This window comes from Sminthopsis crassicaudata, chromosome 5 (assembly GCF_048593235.1).
Source record: "Sminthopsis crassicaudata isolate SCR6 chromosome 5, ASM4859323v1, whole genome shotgun sequence".
Classification (NCBI taxonomy): domain Eukaryota; kingdom Metazoa; phylum Chordata; class Mammalia; order Dasyuromorphia; family Dasyuridae; genus Sminthopsis; species Sminthopsis crassicaudata.
The window spans coordinates 273,085,709-273,103,281 of NC_133621.1; the positions used below are offsets into that span (position 1 = coordinate 273,085,709).

A 17,573-nucleotide genomic window follows, 5' to 3' on the forward strand; every position below is an offset into this window, starting at 1 on the left:
TGGAGTATATGCTCATCTAAGGTATTTGCCAGTACTCTGGCATGCTCTGCACAGTGTCCAACTAGAATAGACTGTATATGAGAGAAATGGTTTCTCAATCCTCCTGCATCAAGTCTTAGAACATGAAAAAAGGCCCACATTCAGTAAAAAAGGTATTGGTAAAAGATTATATACTGAAAAAGTAGATTAAAAGTAAGTATTTTCCAGATTCTGTTTAGTTTAATGGGCAGCTCCATCTAGTTGGCTTGTCATTGTAGATGTCTATGTATGTATAGACAAACATGAATACACAGAAGCCTGCATGGATATTGAATGATGACAATGCATTTATCTCAAAAGTGTTGGAGAAATGAGATCCAATTGGATCTCCTTTAAGAAACTACACAGCACTTCTAATGATCATACTGCCATAAAAACTATTGTGAACATCAATATTCTTTCAGGGATCATATTTGACTACAGTAACTTTTTTAAAATTCCAAATCCAAACATAAGACCTCAGAAGAATCAAAATTGTATTTAATCCCAAAGATCCATAGATATATGTGTGGTGAACTTAAGTATGTGCAGACAATAATGAGTTTCTATGTCATTTTTGTCAAAGACATGTATGAATACAAAAAGAGTTGGGTTAATCTTGTATTAAAAATAAAATCTTGCACTGGTCCTCAAAGACCAAGAGAACGAGTCAGTGTGTTTCCTGGATTTCTATGAAGAATGGCAAAAGTCCTGTAGGATGAGATTGAATGCAAGGATTAATAATCAGTGTCATGAGTATTCACAATTAGATCAAGGGTCCATCAAAGTATTCTATCATATCATGCTTTTATTTACCTGCATTTGTCAATGGGCATATTCTTAATGGAAACTGAAATAAGAAGGAGCAGAAAATACATGCTAAAATCCTCATGGATTATTTCATAAAGAGAATCAACTGAATCATAAGAGTTCAGATCTTCTATTGAATAATATTAAATAATTTGAAGTCAATAAAAAACGAGTATGTGCACATGAAGTGTTTTCTCTCTTGCAGAATCATAAGATTTTCTTTTCATAGCTGATGTTTGTAGATATGTTTCACCCCTTTGCAATGATACTTATTTTCAATTACTGTTGTTCACTAAGTGTTCTATGATTTAAGTTCCATGACATAATTTTATTCCTCTAGAAATGTTGCTTTAAAAAAAATTAAGCATTAATTACTGTACCTTTTACAGCTATCCAAGGCATTCACATTTGCTCCATTCTTTAAGAGAAAACCTGCCATTTCAAAGTTCATTGTTGAAACTGCAAGCAAAAGTGGTGTAAGGCCTTCCTGCAAAGTCATAAGATGATATTAATATAAAGCAAGCATTCTACATTTATTTCGATTCAGCTTATGACATTTTGTGAACATCTTGTGAATTTGATAATGACATATTAAGGAACATGGGAGTTGGAGGACCAGAGTATAAATCCTGCTTCTGTTAGTTAATTTCTGTATGATCAATAAGCAAATTATTTCACCTTTCTTGGACCTAAGTTTCCTTACATGTAAAATTATATAATGAAAGTAGAGGCTTTTGGGATTCCTTCTAGATATTAATATGTAATCAGAAGACAGAAATTCAGAATTTGTAAAAGACCATTTCATATTATTCCATAGCTATCTTCCTTTCTTGCCATTTTCATTTTATAATTAATTGTGCAAATGCAGCCAAACTTACGTCCTCAAAACCCTACTAAAATAAAACTATAGCCTCTCTGGACTTAAGGTTGACTAGTTATCTTTGCCCAATCTTCCGGGGTGTACAAACTGAAAACAACCACAACAACCACAACAAAACAAAACAAATTTTAGTCATTCATCTAGCATTTTTCCTCTCTTATCAACCTTCCTAATATGTTCTTTGTTTTTCTCTCTCAAATATCAACAATGAATAATTGAGCATTTACTAAAAAAAAAAAATCAGGAATTATTCAGTAGTTCTGGAAAGAAAATGACATTAAATGTGTAGTCATAAGGATAAAGAAACATGTACTTAAGAATTTGTTCCTGTGAAAATTCTTTCTCTATGTAGTTATACCCAGTAAAAACAAATAAATTAAATATAAAATATGTGAACTGGACATGATTTAATTTTTTTAGCTGATAATCTACTTTACTATACAAAAGGCTACCTTGTTTTTTGCTTCAATATCAATTTTATGTTTAACCAGTTTTTCTGCCATGAATTTAGTCTGACCAGAGGCAATATAGTGAAGTGCATTGTTGTTCCTGCCATCCCCAAGATTAGGGTCTGCACCATGTTCCAGCAGGATTGTTGCACACTCCTCCTGCCGACACTCTATTGCCTGTCAGTATAATAAATACAAAGAAACAATAATGTAATATAAAAATTAGCATATTCCAAAATCATTAGTGATATTTAAATAAGTTAGTAAAGTCTAACTTTTTTTTATTTATTTACTATCTTTTAATTTTCTTAATCAAATAAAGAAATCAAAATGCATTTCATTGAACAGCATGGTTAACTGATACATACCTTCATTAAAGGTGTTCGACTGTCCTTATCCAACAAATTTAAATGACATTTTCTCTCTACTAAGAGACACACAACATCTGTATGTCCATTAGCACAAGCCAGGTGAAGAGGTGTTCTGCAAAAACAAGAGAGTAATGTGATTGTTCGATATTGTACTACAGCAATCAACATTGTACCTTTCTTTGGATAATTTTTAATATAACATCTATTAATATTCTTATGCCTAAATTGGAAACCACTTCCAAAATAAATAACTACTATTGTCACCTAAATAAATACAAAACATGCATTGCTGGTATGATAGAGAAAATCGCCAGGAGGAGAGTATCAAGGAAGAATATATCCAGTAGGTGATATAGATTTTACTACAGTTTGGCATGTAGAACTTTGCTCAATTTCTGATCTAGACTGATTCACCTCTCTTGAGGCAACTTGCCGGCCCCTTGTACTTTGGGATTAACCATATTGATGCTAAACAGAGCAGAGACCCTACTGGCATGGCCCACTGAAGCTCAGAACTCATGAATTCAAGATATCTGCCAGCCTCATTCTCTCTGTAACTGGGATTACAGGTGGGCCTCACCCTGCCTAATTGTCAAGTCTAATAATAACTTTACCCAATAAGAGTATCCATCCACAATTACAAAATATTTAACAAAACAACTGCCTCAGGGGAAAAACAAAAAAACTTACACATTTGCATATTTTATCTTTGACCAAGCACATTCACATGCATTCTGCATTAAAGTTTGCTGAAATGCAACAGTATACAGCTTAATTGGCTTTGTGTGGCTATAGGCTATTCCAGTACTGTGAATGTTTTGCTGGAACATGCTGAAAAGTTTTGCAGTAAGGGCCTGGTATGTCTGTGGTCCATGGACAAGCCTAACTAATGTTATCCATATATCTATATCCATAACATATCCATAACAACAAAATCATTACTGAAGTAATGGATGTGTATATAAATATTCATATAGGTATTTTTTAAATTTTTGCTTGCTTTTCAGGATTCCCCTTTTGCTTTTTTTTTTTTTTTTTTTGATTCCTTCTTCTAGAGTGTGTAAGATAGGTCGAGGGGAAGAGATTCCTTCCTCCCCCATCCTCCCAATTGCAATGGCTGACATGCTTAGAAGTAGCTTGATAAGGAGAAAAACTAGAATCTACTATGTATCTACCAGGTCCCAGACACTGTGCTCAGCACTTTATAAATATTACCTCATTTAATTTTTGTAATAACCCTGGGAAGTAGATGTTATTATCTTCATTTCATATTTGAGGAAATTGAGAAACACATTTGTTCAGGGTCACACAACTAGAAAGTATATGAGGTTGAATATGAATTCAGGATTTTCTGAAAAATTGGTACAAATTACTAGTTAAATTAGTAACTAAGCAAAACAAACAAACAAAAAAAAAACAACACAAGGCGGCTTTGACATTTTAAAAATTAATTGTTAATTTTAATAGTTTAATTAGAAAAAAGGGTAAATGAAATGAAGCTTTTTATTAATATGAAGGAAAACTTTAAAATGTGATTGGTTAATTTAGTTTACACTAATAATTTTATCTTTCTTCATCCAGGTGTCCCATTTACTTAAAGTTATGATATACAAGTAGGCTTTTTTGCTCAAAAAAGGGATAAGAAAAATTAAAGGAAGACAGGATAAATGGATGATATTTCTGGGAAAGATTTGGCAGAAATCGAGAAGACATTTTTAAAGGTGTTCATATTTTTGAAATTGTTTCAGCAGGAAATTGAGCTATGTCTAGTGAAAGGAAGAAAACAAAGCAGCATGAAATAATTATATTAGAGGAAAATATGGTGTAAAAACAAGATACATGGTAAGCCACCATGCTGACTGAGTGACACCAGGTTACTAGGGCAACTTGATTGCTATGCATTTTAGGAGAGAAAATAAACAAAAAAAGTAGATGGAAGAGAAAAAGAATCAGTTTTCATTGAGTTCACCAAGTAGCTGATGCTTACAGATTCAATGTTCATCATTTTGAGTATGACGATATATTAAATATAGGTAAACTTAAAACTGGTGGATTACAAAAGTGTGATACTCTGTTTAGATTCAGTTGGCAATTGCTCTCTACATTTAAAAGTATCTCAGCCCAAAGGACTAACATTCTTTTAACTGTCATATTAAATGGTTATAGGATTTTCATTTTTCTTTGGATTTAGAAAATATTTGTATTTCAAACCAATGGTTACCTATTCTCATTTCCATTGTCATTACTATATTTAAATAAATAAACATATCAAAAGCTTTACATGCATACACACACACACACACACACACACACACACACACACACACACACACATTTATTTATTTATTTATATGCTCTGAAATTGAGCAAACTGTAAATCGATCTGTCCGCCAGAGGAAGGTCAGTAAGGATAATAAGCCAACTAAGAAATCTTTCAGTGAGCCAATTCCTAAGTCGCTTTAACCAACGGGGCTGTTTTCATTTACACTTTGTAAATGTTAAGCCAGGTACACTGATGAATAGCTCTATCTGCACAAGTACCATGCTAATATTTTTTTTCTTGGCTTTTAGGATAAGGGAAAATATTAAGCTTGTCATTTTAAATTTTGAAAGCTAACAAATGACTGATTTTGAAAAAAAACATAAAAATAAGTTTATATCAGATCATAATTTCCCCCATAAATACAACAGATATGTGCCTCAGGGTGAACACAGTCTAGTGAAAAAACAATTAGACTTGGAACAGAACAGGGATCCTTATGATAGTAGGCAACAAAATCTGAAAAAAAAGTCTCTAGGCTGGGATTAATCTGTCTGAAGTGCCACACCTCTCAGCTAACTCCCCAGAAACATCAACTGGGGAGCCCTTGAGTTAACTGGTTGTGGCTGGAGCCTCATTGTTATGGGCCAGAACTCTTGTACTTGAAACAAGGATTCTTACAAGATGTTAAGCCAGTGGAATTGATAAGATAATAGTTATCTATTTTAGCATGGTGATTAATAGTTCTCTAAGTTCAGTATGATTGATTTAACCTTACAATAAATAATGGTTCCCTAGTGATATAATAATAGGTTTATACTCAGTGTAGAGCATATAAGCTGGGACAGATTCAGGAAGGGATAGAGCCAGATTTCATTCAACTTCATCTCACACCACCATGGTGGCTGGCCTCTTGCACTTCCTCTACTGAGACCAAGGCCAGCCTTAAAGGCTCTCCAGAAAGCTGGTCCGGGCAGCAGTCAAGGAAACTAGATTGTGAAGGAGAGAATAAAGGATTTGGACTTTAACACCTGGCTATTCTTGTGGTGATTACTCTACTAAAAAGAAGGCTGCCCCAGAGACCTCCAAAAACTAAGGAGAACACTACACTTCATCAGAGAGCCTTTTCCCTCCAGGACTGTTTCTTCAGTTGGGGTTTCAGTCCAGGAAGACAGTGTTTCTGAGACAAGCCCTGGGTGAGAAGGAACCAACCTCTGATGATTGCAGAAGCAGCTGGACAGGGGTACTTAGCTGGCTGTAGACACTTGCAGGAGGGAAGAGCTCCTGGTTTGGGGTTCCTGGTTAGAGTGGAGAATTAACAGAAAGCTTGAGGGATCATCTGCCCACCCCAAGATTAGAGAGGCTTACATTACTAATTCTTATTTTTTTAAAAATGAACCAGCAAAGAAGAAAGAATCCCATCATTGAAACCTATAGAATAGGGAAGATCAGGATTCATCTTCAGAGCATGACACTTTGGTAAAAATCAAAACAAAACAAAAACATTCTACCCCAAAGAATAATATGAAATGGCTCTGTACACAGAGAATATTTAAAGAAAAACTCAAAAAAAAGTTTCCAAAATCAAAAGACATTGAGGCAAAATTAAAGAAAAAATTAAAACGATCCAAGAAAAACAAGATGGCAAAAAAAAAAATCAACCAATTAGGAAAGGAGGTACAGAGTCTCAAAGATGAAAATTGCTCTTTGAAAATTAAAATCAAGAGGGTTGGAGCCACGATGATAGAGAGTAGATGTAGTTTTCTGTAACCACTCCCTCAAATCAACATCAGATTAAGCCTCTGAACTGGTTTTGGAGTGACAGAACCCACAAATATTTGGAGTACAACAATTTTCTTGAAGAAGATAGTTTGGAAGAACTTGAGGAAAGATGAGTTTCAACTGGGCAGGGGGAGAGACTGCTGCGCTGAGACTTCAGCGCAAGTATCCCAGGGCAAGGAGCTGGGTTGGGGAGCCAGAGCATTGTTGAGTTCCTGAGTTTGGGAATCTACTATGAGGTTCAAAGGCTACTCTGTCCTGGTTGCAAGCTAGTAGTTTAGCAGATTTGTTGCAAGATACCCAAAATCAAATTATATGGCAAATTATAAGCCACTGAGCCCCAGAAGAACACAGGACCTGGCCATGATTACCCAGTATGGGAAGTCAGTCAGAAACATTGTACATGATAACTTCAATATTATATGACGATCAATTCTGATGAACATGACTCTTTCCATCAATGAGATAAGATGAATGATGCAAGTTCCAATGATCTTGTGATGAAGAGACCCATCTACACCCAGAAAGTAGAAACTTAATGTGGATCACAACATAATATTCTCACTCTTTTTGTTGTTTGCTTGCATTGCATTTTCTTACTTATTTTTTTCTTTTTTATTTGATTTCTCTTGTGCTGCAAGAAAATTGTATAAATATGCTTATACATATTGTATTTAACTTATATTGTAGTATGTTTAAGATATGTTGAATTGCTTGCCATCTAGGGAGGGGATGGGGGAAGTACAAGAAAATTTGAAACACAAGGCTATGCAGAGGTCAATGCTGTCAAATTATCCATGCTTGTCTTGAAAATAGAAAGTTTTATACAAATAATCAATAAAAATAATAAAGGTTAAAAACATTAGGATTATCGGATTATAGGAGAATTATTATTGTAAATATTTAAAGAAAAATAAATTGAAGAGATAATAAACCTTTGAATATGTCAGATATAAAATATTTTGAGCAAATTCTAGGTTGAGTTGCATTTTCTATAATTACTAGAATCTCCTCTTCTATATTGTGTTCAACATATTTGGCCTGTTTTCTCTAGTAGTTTGCTTACTCAACCAAACTACTAGAGAAAACAGGCCAAATATGTTGAGTAGTCACTGTTTGCTCCTCTTAGCATAAAAAACTCCTGCCTCCTGACTCCAGGCATTTTAATTGAATGTGAAATTCCACTCATGGAATTCTCTTCTTTCTCCTCTCCAATTCTTACCTACATGGTATAATCAAGTTCCAGCTAAAATCCTACCTTCTACAAAAAAAAGTTTTACCCAATCCCTCAATACAAAAACCTTCCTCTGTTGATTATTACTAGTTTGCTCTCTATGGAGTATCATGTTTATACTTAGCTGTTTTCATATAGATTCCCCCATTGAAATATGAGTGAAATGAAATATGACAGCACTCTTTGACCATTCTCTGTATTCTCAGCTCTTAGCAGTGCCAGTCACATAATAGACATTTAATAAATATTTGTTGACTGACAGTTCCCCACACATAGCACTACATCTTCACATACTTTACTAGCTGCCTACATGCCTGGAATGCTCATTTTAATCTCCTAGCTTCTCCAATTCTCAGCATAAGTCTTGCATTTTACGAAAACCATTTTCCATTTACCTTAAAACTAGTGCTGTCCCTCTTAGATTGTTTGTATGTATCTTATTTATATGAAGATGTTTGCATGCACGTGTCATGTTGACTACTTGGTGAATCATTCAATATGTTTTTTCCATTCAACATTGCCTTCCCTTGAATCCATTGCCAACAGTGTCCTTTTAAGCCCCAAGCTTTCTATGCATAATTAGACTGAAGAAAATCATGCAACTGTACTTACTAGTGCTACTATAAATTTGTGTTTCATGGCCTCAATTGGGCTCTCACTGATCCTACATAACTTTTATTTTTTTTTTTAATTAAAGCTTTTTATTTTTCAACCCAGAGGCCCTTCAACATTAGTCCTTACAAAACCCTGTGTTCCAATTTCCCTGCTTCCCCCTGCCCTCCCCTAGATGGCAATAATCCAATATGTGTTAAACATGATAGAAATATATCTTAAATCCAATATATGTATGTATATATATATATATATATATTTATATTTATACAATTATTCTGTCACACAAGAAAAAAAAAGAAGCAAAGTAAAATGCAAACAACAAAAAGGGTGAAAATGCTATGTTGGAAACCACACTCAATTCCTACAACTCTCTCTGGGTGTAGATGGCTCTCCTCATCACTGAACAATTAATTGGAAGTAGTTTGAATCATCTCATTGTTGAAGAGAGCCATGTCTTTCAGACTTGATCATCATATAAGCTTGTTGTTGCTATGTATAATGATCTCCTGGTTCTGCTCACTTCATTTAGCATCAGTTCATATGAATTTCTCTAGGACTCTCTGAAATCATCCTCCTGGTTGTTTCTTACAGAACAATAATATTACATTACATTCATATACCATAATTTATTTAGCTATTCTCTATTTGATGGGCATCCACTCAGTTTCCACTTTCTTGTCACTACAAAAATGGCTGCCACAAACATTTTTTTTTGCACATATGGGTCCCTTTCCCTTTACGATCTCTTTGGGATATTAGCCCAGTAGAAACACTGCTGGATCAAAGGGTATGCACACCACAGTTCCAAATTGCTCTCCAGAATGGTTCAATCAGTTTGAAGTTCCAGCAAAAATATATTAGTGTCCCACTTTTGCAACAGCCCCTCCAACATTCATCATCATCTTTTCTTGTCATCTTAGCCAACCTGAGAAGTGTAGAGTGCAACTCTTCTTCTATATTTTACCTCCCTAAATAATGCACTATGCCACTTATCACAGCAGCTCTTCAAAATCTTTTTCATCTCTTCTCAAAACTCCCATGGTACACACTGCATCTAAAAATCAGCTAAAAATCTCAGCTCATTTTCTAGGAAAAAAAAATGAAACCATTTTCCTCTTTCACCCTCCTTCTCATCTAATTCATCTAAATGAGTTCTGCCACTATTTTTCCTTATCAATGAAAATGCCTCTACATATACAAGTGATACCATTCTATCTTACGCATAGTTCTTCTTCTCATTCATCTGCAGTCTTTCATTGCAACCTGGCTATTTCCCTGTTTGCCTAGAAACATCTCATGTCTTCTCCCTCATTCCTCAAAGAACCTTTACTTGATCAGTCCATGCCCACTCTCATCCCATGTCTCTCATGTCTTTTGTAGATAAATGCCATGAGAGAGGTGCTAATAAGAGGTGACTCCACTTTTCCTGTCATTTTTTAAGACTCTATATCCTTTTTTCTAAAGTTTTCACAGATAGTAATGGATCTCTTAATTACCAAAACTAATAATCTTTTTCTCAATTGGTCATCTTTTTTTTAACCTCTCTGTAGCCGTTGAAACTGCAATCATTTTCTCCTTGATATTTCCTTCTCTTTAAGTATTGTAACGCTGCTCTCTCCTGGTTCTCTTCACAATTATCAGGTCCTCTGCTACTCAGGCTCCCTTGTTTATTAAGTCTCTTACTAGACTGACCTCCTAGCAAAGAGACAATCTCTGCTCCCGATTCTTTTGTATCTGTTGTTGTTAACCCTGTGTTTGACACATTTATATTAGGTCTTAATAAAAGCAGCAAATTATTTTCTGTCTTTCTTTTATCTGCTTTTATTCTTCATCTATCTGTTCATATTTAACCAGCTGGGGCATCTAATAGGCACAATGCATAAGAGTTCTGGGTTTGTAGTCAGGAAGACATCTTCCTACATTCAAATCTGCTATCAGATACTTACCATTATATGATCCTGGTCAGATTACTTAACTGTGTTTACCTCAATTTCCTCATCTGTAAAAATGAGCTGATGAAGGAAATGGCAAACTATTCCACTAACTAAAGGGCTGAAACTCTGAGTTAATGCACTGAGGTCTGACAACTGAGCATTTAAGGCTAATTACTGATTGGACAATACTCTATTAGCATATGCTTGGAAAATGGCCCTTCCCACTATTCTGTGCTGATTCGATCTTTTCCTATATACAGGAAGTGTGGGAGGGATTTGGGGGTGGAGTATGACAAGCCAGAGTCACTTTGGCAGTAGACCTGGAGAGGGAAGGTCATAGAGATCCCTTATCCATCCAATTCACATTTATCCCTAAAGACCAAGAATAAAGATCAAGGACTTTTGCTTATCCTGACTCAGACTGATTCTGAGGTATCCAGGATGCTAACTCAGTCTTCACATAACTTTCTCAAGAAAATTTCCCAAATATCCTCATGGATAGTCTGACACAGTCGTTTTTGACATGCCAGCAATTCAGCAGGAGGAAATGGCATTTACTCTCACGTTATTGATAAAGAATAAATTACTTGGATCCTGGCTAAAAGTAAAATGAAGGGATTTCCAATTCATTAAAAATGGACAGGCAGGAGGGGAAAGTAAAATCAGCTTGTAGGATTTGGTAACCCATCTTCAGAAGGCAAAGCATGTCCTTGACCCTGTCCCAGGTGCTGAGGGAGTTTGATTTCCAGAGGGTTAATGGGGGGGAGGGGGGCAGACATGGAGTCACTCAGAGAAATGGGGTGAATGTCTTAGGCTCCTCCAATGAGGGTCTTTCTTTCTCTCCCCCCCACAACCTTTCCTCTTACCGCTTCACTTTATCCAGATCATTTACGGTGTTTTTTCCGAGCAGCAGAAGCTGCTGCACCTTCGCCACATCCCCGAGAAAGGCAGCTTTGTGAATTTTTCCGAGGTCTTTGCTCCGGATCAGGTATCCTTCGGTGGGGTAGGGTGTTTGGACCCCAAAGTAACTTGGCAGCTTGTTGGAGGGGCGAGATGGAGACTGCCCCTTTTTCTTGCCGAAGCTGAAAATCTTATTCATCCTGGAGGCAAACTTCAGGGCCAAGAGGAAGAACTCTCGAAGGAGTCCTCTCTTGGGCCCCTCAGCCTGCTCGGAGAGGGAATTAAAGGGAGTAATAAGGGAGAATTAAAGGGAAAATTAAAAGGGGGAAATGTCAATAAACTGAGGCCTGAGGTTTAGAAACGTCTGAGCCCGCAGCAGTTATAACTGTTTCAGCCCTAGATCCGACTGCAACCTTGGCAATGGCAGGAGAGGAACTGAACTGCGCGTGCTTTTATCAGGTCCACGGCTCGCGCGGATGCGATAAAGGGTCAAATAATACACTGGTGGGAGCGCGAGTACTGGGGCCATTAACTCTTAGTGAGAGGAGTTCAAAGCTGTAGATCACGAGGGTGGGTGAGCTCCAGGTCTCGCGTTAGAATCTCGGGACCTGTTCTGTTGCTTACTTTTGTAATGATGTGCAAAGCACTTCCTCTCCAAAATTCGGTTTCTTCTTTAAAATGAAGAGATTCTACTAGATAATCTCCCAAATCTCTTGCAGCCCTTTAACAATTCTGTGAAGGTGAAGGCAATGGCAGTGCCCAGCCTGAAGAGGAGCACTCTAGGGGCCCCATGGACAAAAGCCGTTTAGTTGCCTCTTCTGATTCTTCCTTCCCTGTTACTGCCTCAAAATGTGTCGGGAAAGGATTTGTACAGAACAGGCAGCCGAACAGTTGGGTCTCAAACTGGCAGCACTGGGTTTGGATCCATCCTCTACAGAATTTAAATTGCCTTACTGATGCTATTATTAATGGAGGGGCCAGAAGGGAGGAGGGATTCCAGCAGTTCAATGGAAAAAGATGTAAAACTTTTAGTTGAAAGATTTAAACATACCCAGAGTATTGTGTTTTTTAAGGATGTTACATTCTAGGAGGGACATTGAGGAATTCAAGGACAAGAGACAAGACAAGATTAAGGGAAGATATGACTTTTCAAATATCTTGACACAGGTACTTTGATTTTCTATATTAATTTATATCATACTGTTGCAGGCTTCCATTAGGAGAGATCATTAACGTCTGCTTTGTTTTTAAGTCACATATAACGTAGAGTAGAAGCTAGGAGTATTTTCTTTTAGTGACTTGGCTTCAACTTCCAAACCATAAGGGAATTTCTGTAAAGGGAAACAATAGGGATTATTATCTAACTTGTCGTGGCCTTTTTTACCCTCATGCTTTTCCCTGCCACCTCTGTATGTTCCAGTCACGATGTGAAATGTATCCTCTGGACCACCAGCTCACATTGATTTATTCTTTCAACTCCAGGATCACTGAACCTAGGAATACATAAATGATGCATAAACACCCTCCTCCTCCTCTTCCTCTTTCTCCTCCTCCTCCTCTTGTTGCTTGCACTCCTAAGCATTCTTTTGCCTTGCCCCTTTATCCCTTCTCATCTCCATTTCCTTGCCCCCTTCTCCCTTCCACCTCCCCTTTCTTTTTCGGTTTTCCCCTTTCCCTTTTCCTCTTGTCCTTTCCTTCCCTCCTTTCTCCTCTTACTACTTTTCCTTCTCCTAGTCTCCCTTCCCTTCTCTTCCTTTTCAAAGAACCAAAATATCATTTCATCCTGTAGGTCTTTTGGTCTCAGTAGGAATTATTTGTGATTCAGTTTGTAAATCCATGGTCAGCATGTTGGCTACACATATGACATGGATCATCAATATCCAAGGGATAGACTCTATATTGTTTATGCCTTACCTGATATCCTGTAGAGAACTTCAATTATGTCTCTAAATTACATAAGATGTTTAAAACATTTTCTAATATTTAGCACCATGATATACTTTGAATAGATTTGGACAAAAGCTGGACTAGTGGGAATACTCATTGAACAAGTAATAGATTCCACATCATATGTATATGTATTATACTACATATTAGCTGTGGACAGAAAGTTAGTCATGAATAATATAATTATTTGAAAATATATGTGGTTCTTATCGGGGCTAATGTATATTTAAAATAAACAAGTAAATCTAGTTTGTTAATACTCAAATATAGAGGCAAATCATTAATTAAAGTTTAATGGTTATTTGGTATTTGGATGAAACCTAGTATGAAATTTGTAGAAGTTGAAAAACATTTTCATGAACTTTTAATGAATACAGATGAAAACAGACTAGATGAAAATGGACAAATAATTCCTCTTACAGTTTTTGGTGTTACTAATAGTTCCTACATAACTAGTATTTTATGGTTCATACAGCATTTTATATATTTTAACTGCAAATTTACAACAAATAGGCACTTCCAGTACTTTTATCACTCTTTCATGACTGGGACACAGCTGATAAATGAAAAGGGATAGATTTGAACCCAGTAGTTTGGGTAGCAAATTTAATAAAGCCATTATTTTGAAGTTTCTCTTTGTTTATTGTACTTATAAGACACATGTGTATTGTGTGCCCTTTTCTCCAGCAGTTCTTGAGAAGATATAGTTTATATCTATATCTGATTGCATCTGTATATGTTGTCTTTCCATTGCTTCCTGAGGCAGAACTTAGTTGGGTTCCAATTCATGCAAATAATGAATCTTGTGAATTGATCATATACATTAATTCAATTTGCACTACATGATTGAATTGGGCTAGAACCAATGGTCATATTTTACATAAGTATAACTTCAAATTTTGTGAATATGTGGGCCAACTTCAGAGAAGTCATTATTTGTACTTATCAAGAATTATCTCTATACTCACACTACTGGCTGAAGAACCATTGTGAAGGTCTAAACCCTTGTTCCCCTCTCCAAATGCTCTTTTTCCTTTATGCTTTCCAATTATAAGGATTCTTCAAAAAGATTTACTACAAAATAGAATAAGGGAACTGTGGAAGATTTATCTTTTCCAAAGTCACTTGCTACAAGTTGAATTTGCAAGTCCTATTTAAATTGTTCTTTTAATGCACATTCTAATTCCCTTATGATCATCATAGATGCTCCATAGAGGATCTTGTGACATTAATGTGAAGCTTCCCATATAGAGTCCAGCACAGGCTCTACTACCTAAATTTCTGGTAGGTCCTCTAGATTTCCTTTGCTTTTCTTATATATTTTCTAGCAATGATCTTGAGAATTTTGTAAGGTGTTAGAGGTAATAGTTGTTGTCCATTTTAGAAGAATCCAAAATGACATTATTACCTTAGTGTAAAGTTAGCATGTCCAATTTTGGTTGATCAGACCAATAAGATCTTGGAACTTTGTGGCATAGATCAGACTCAAATAGTTCTTATGATCATTTGAGGTGGCTTCTCTAACTTTGTGCATCTCCCACTTCTTTTGAGGTATTTCAATGCTGTTTTGCTCCTAGATCACTGATAAGAGCACACCATGCTGGGCAGTGCTGGGCAGGTGTCACCCATGACATGCAATGTATTCTAAAGTTCTTACCAGAAGCCTTGAGAGTGTCTCTGTGACTTGCGTCTTGTGAGTGCTAGATTCCTGAGAATTTTGAAATCCTATATCGTCTCATTAACAATTGTTGATGTCCATGAGTCAATTGCCATAAATGCCATGCTCTTTCAGTGATAGGCACAATCATCAATGGAACCACCCGATGTTTCTTGAGTCTTCACCTTCATTTTAAGGGTCCGCTCCATCTTTCTGATGGACAAAGCAAATACGGCTTGTTGGCACCCATCTGATTCCTTCTCCATCTGTAGAGATATAAGCAAACCCTCTCCCCCAAGCACTTAACCTATCAGGTCCCTTCCCTTCACCACTTTCTGGATCTCTCCACATCACCTAGCAATTATGTAAAGATAGTACAACTGCTCACACTGAACACTGCCGTTCCAGTGGGATAAAAAACCTGTCTACTGAAGCCAGTGCATCTTTGTCAAAAATCAAAAGTTAATTGTATAAAGAGCTAAATTTAGAACGTCTCGAGGGTTACCTGTGGCTCCCCCTTTCTTTTGTTTTTGAAGGAGTATCTTGATGTCTTTGTTTCTTCTCTCTACTGTTGCCTGTCCTTGAGAATTAAAGGGTATGCCAGTGGTGTGTAAAATCTTATACTGTGCAAAAAAGTGTGAAAAATATTTAGAAGTATATGCAGGTCCATTATATGTAGGTCTATTATATGTTTCATTGCTTGTAGCACATCCATAATTGCAAATGCTTGTATAAGGAATTCAGTGACCACTCTGGCTGTCTCTTTTGCTGCTGGTATTGCAAAATTAAATCCTGAAAAGGTGTCTACTAAACATTCATAAAAGACAGATGAGTAAAAGATTTATAATGGGTCCCATCTATGTGCCCAATTTTATTGGGTCTCAAACCATGAGGGTTCTTCCCTGGAAGGAGCATAGGAGAGTGGAAAGGAAGGCAAGCTGTACAGGCTTTTACTATGCTTCTAGTTTCCTTTCTTGTTAAGTCATATTACAAATGTAAAACTCAAGCAGCCTGATGATATTTAGCATGAAACTGTTGGGGTGAGTGAAATAAAGGAGTACTAGCCAACATAGTTAGAAGGCTATCTGTCTTTGAATTACCATAAAAATAGATCCTGGAAGTCCACTATGAGAGTCAACATGCAAGATATAAATCTTATCTGGATGCTTTCTCACTTACCCTTGAAGTTCCTTAAAGAGCTGATATATATTGGAAGCTACAAATTTTATTTGGGTGTGACAATTCTTCTCTACTGAATAGGCTGAATCAGATTTTATATTTATATGTCTTGGATAATAAGTAAGAGCTAGAATGATTGCATACAATTCATTCTGCTGAGTGGACTGAAAAGTAGTTTTGACTACTCTATAGTTAAGACATGAGCGTATACAGCACAAATTTTATGTTTGGATGCATCTGTAAAGACAGTTGGTCCTTTACAAGGAATTTTAGAAAACTTTTCTTCAAGAATCCATTGCCAATTATGTAATAATTGGGTTATCTTTAATGGAGACCTGTATGTAGAATTTGGAGTCATGGCCAATAAAATTTGCCTCTCTGGGATGGTTTCACAGCATACTTTAATTTGTGCATTGGGATAAAAAGTTAATATCTTGTCAGGTCTTATCCCAGACACTTATACTGCTCGCTAAATGGCCTTTGATAAAATTCTAGCCATAAGAACTGGGTAAGAAGTAAGGATTTTTTCTGATTGTGCTGGAAGGTTCACCCTTTCTATCACACTGTCTCTTTGATAAAGGACTGTCTCTTTTGTAGCAAAAACTGAAATTTCCAAGGGGTTTTGAGTGACTCAACAACATTGGATAAAGCTAGTTCAACTTCTCTCAAAGCCTCTTGAGCTTCTTTTGTAAACTGGCAAGGCAAGTTCAAAGTACTGTCTCCCCTTAAAATGTCATACAATGGTTGCAATTGACATATAGTCAAGCCTAACAGTGGGTGCATCCATTAGATTTCTCCTATCAATTTCTGAAAGTCATTTGAGGTATTCAACTTCTCTGTTCTTAAGGAAAGTTTTTTGCACTGTAAGCACTTTAGGGTATACTTCATATCCTAAATATTGAAAAGGAGGATATCTTTGAATTTTTTTTGGAGCTATATGCAATTTGTGGTTCCTTAGTGTTTCTATGGTCTTTTATAGATGTATTTCTAAAATATGTTCCTCAGGTGGACATCCCAATATATCATCCATGTAATGTAATAACATTATTTTTGGAAATGCTTTTCTTACTGGAGTAAGAGTAGCAGCAACATATATTTGACATATAGTAGGGCTATTTTTCATTCCCTGTGGCAAAACTGTCCATTTATACCTTTTATAAGGCTCTGCTAGGTTAATGCTGGGCACTGAAAAGGCAAACATTTTCAAATCCTCCTTATCTAGAGGGGTAGAATAGAAGCAAGCCTTAATGTCTATAACCCCAAAAGGCCATTCTGTAGGCAATTGAGTAGGAGGTAGAAGTCCAGGCTGAAGAGTTCCCTTAGCTTCCATCTGTTCATTTACTTTTCTTAAATCAGTCAACATCCTCCATTTTCCAGATTTCTTTCATACAACAAATACAGGGAATTCCAAGGACTTAGAAGGTTGCAAGTGTCCTTGGTCAAGTAGCTCCTGTATTTTATCTAATAAGGGCTTAGTTTTTATCGCTAGCTAATGGACACTGTTCTATTCCCATTGGTGTATCAGTTTTCCACTGAATAG

At 36.3% G+C, this 17,573-nt stretch overlaps 1 protein-coding gene across 1 annotated transcript; it reads right to left on the reverse strand.

Moving 5' to 3' along the window:
- Positions 1–1,195: 1,195 nt before the first annotated feature.
- LOC141543993 (putative ankyrin repeat domain-containing protein 26-like protein) lies at positions 1,196–11,779 on the reverse strand. The gene is made up of 5 exons (XM_074269642.1): positions 11,687–11,779; positions 11,217–11,515; positions 2,526–2,640; positions 2,161–2,334; positions 1,196–1,315 (listed from the first exon to the last, which is right to left on the reverse strand). Exons 1-5 carry the CDS (start codon positions 11,777–11,779, stop codon positions 1,196–1,198), a joined length of 801 nt encoding a protein of 266 aa, XP_074125743.1.
- Positions 11,780–17,573: the final 5,794 nt, after the last annotated feature.

Excerpts from the sequence above, each read along its gene's own strand:
- LOC141543993 (XM_074269642.1), bottom strand. The coding sequence starts at position 11,779 with ATGGCCCCAGTACTCGCGCTCCCACCAGTGTATTATTTGACCCTTTAT. Across the intron at positions 11,516-11,686 it reads ATAAAAGCACGCGCAGTTCA|GCTGAGGGGCCCAAGAGAGG; the intron begins GTTCCTCTCCTG and ends CTCTCCGAGCAG. Across the intron at positions 2,335-2,525 it reads GTCGAACACCTTTAATGAAG|GCAATAGAGTGTCGGCAGGA; the intron begins GTATGTATCAGT and ends TTATACTGACAG.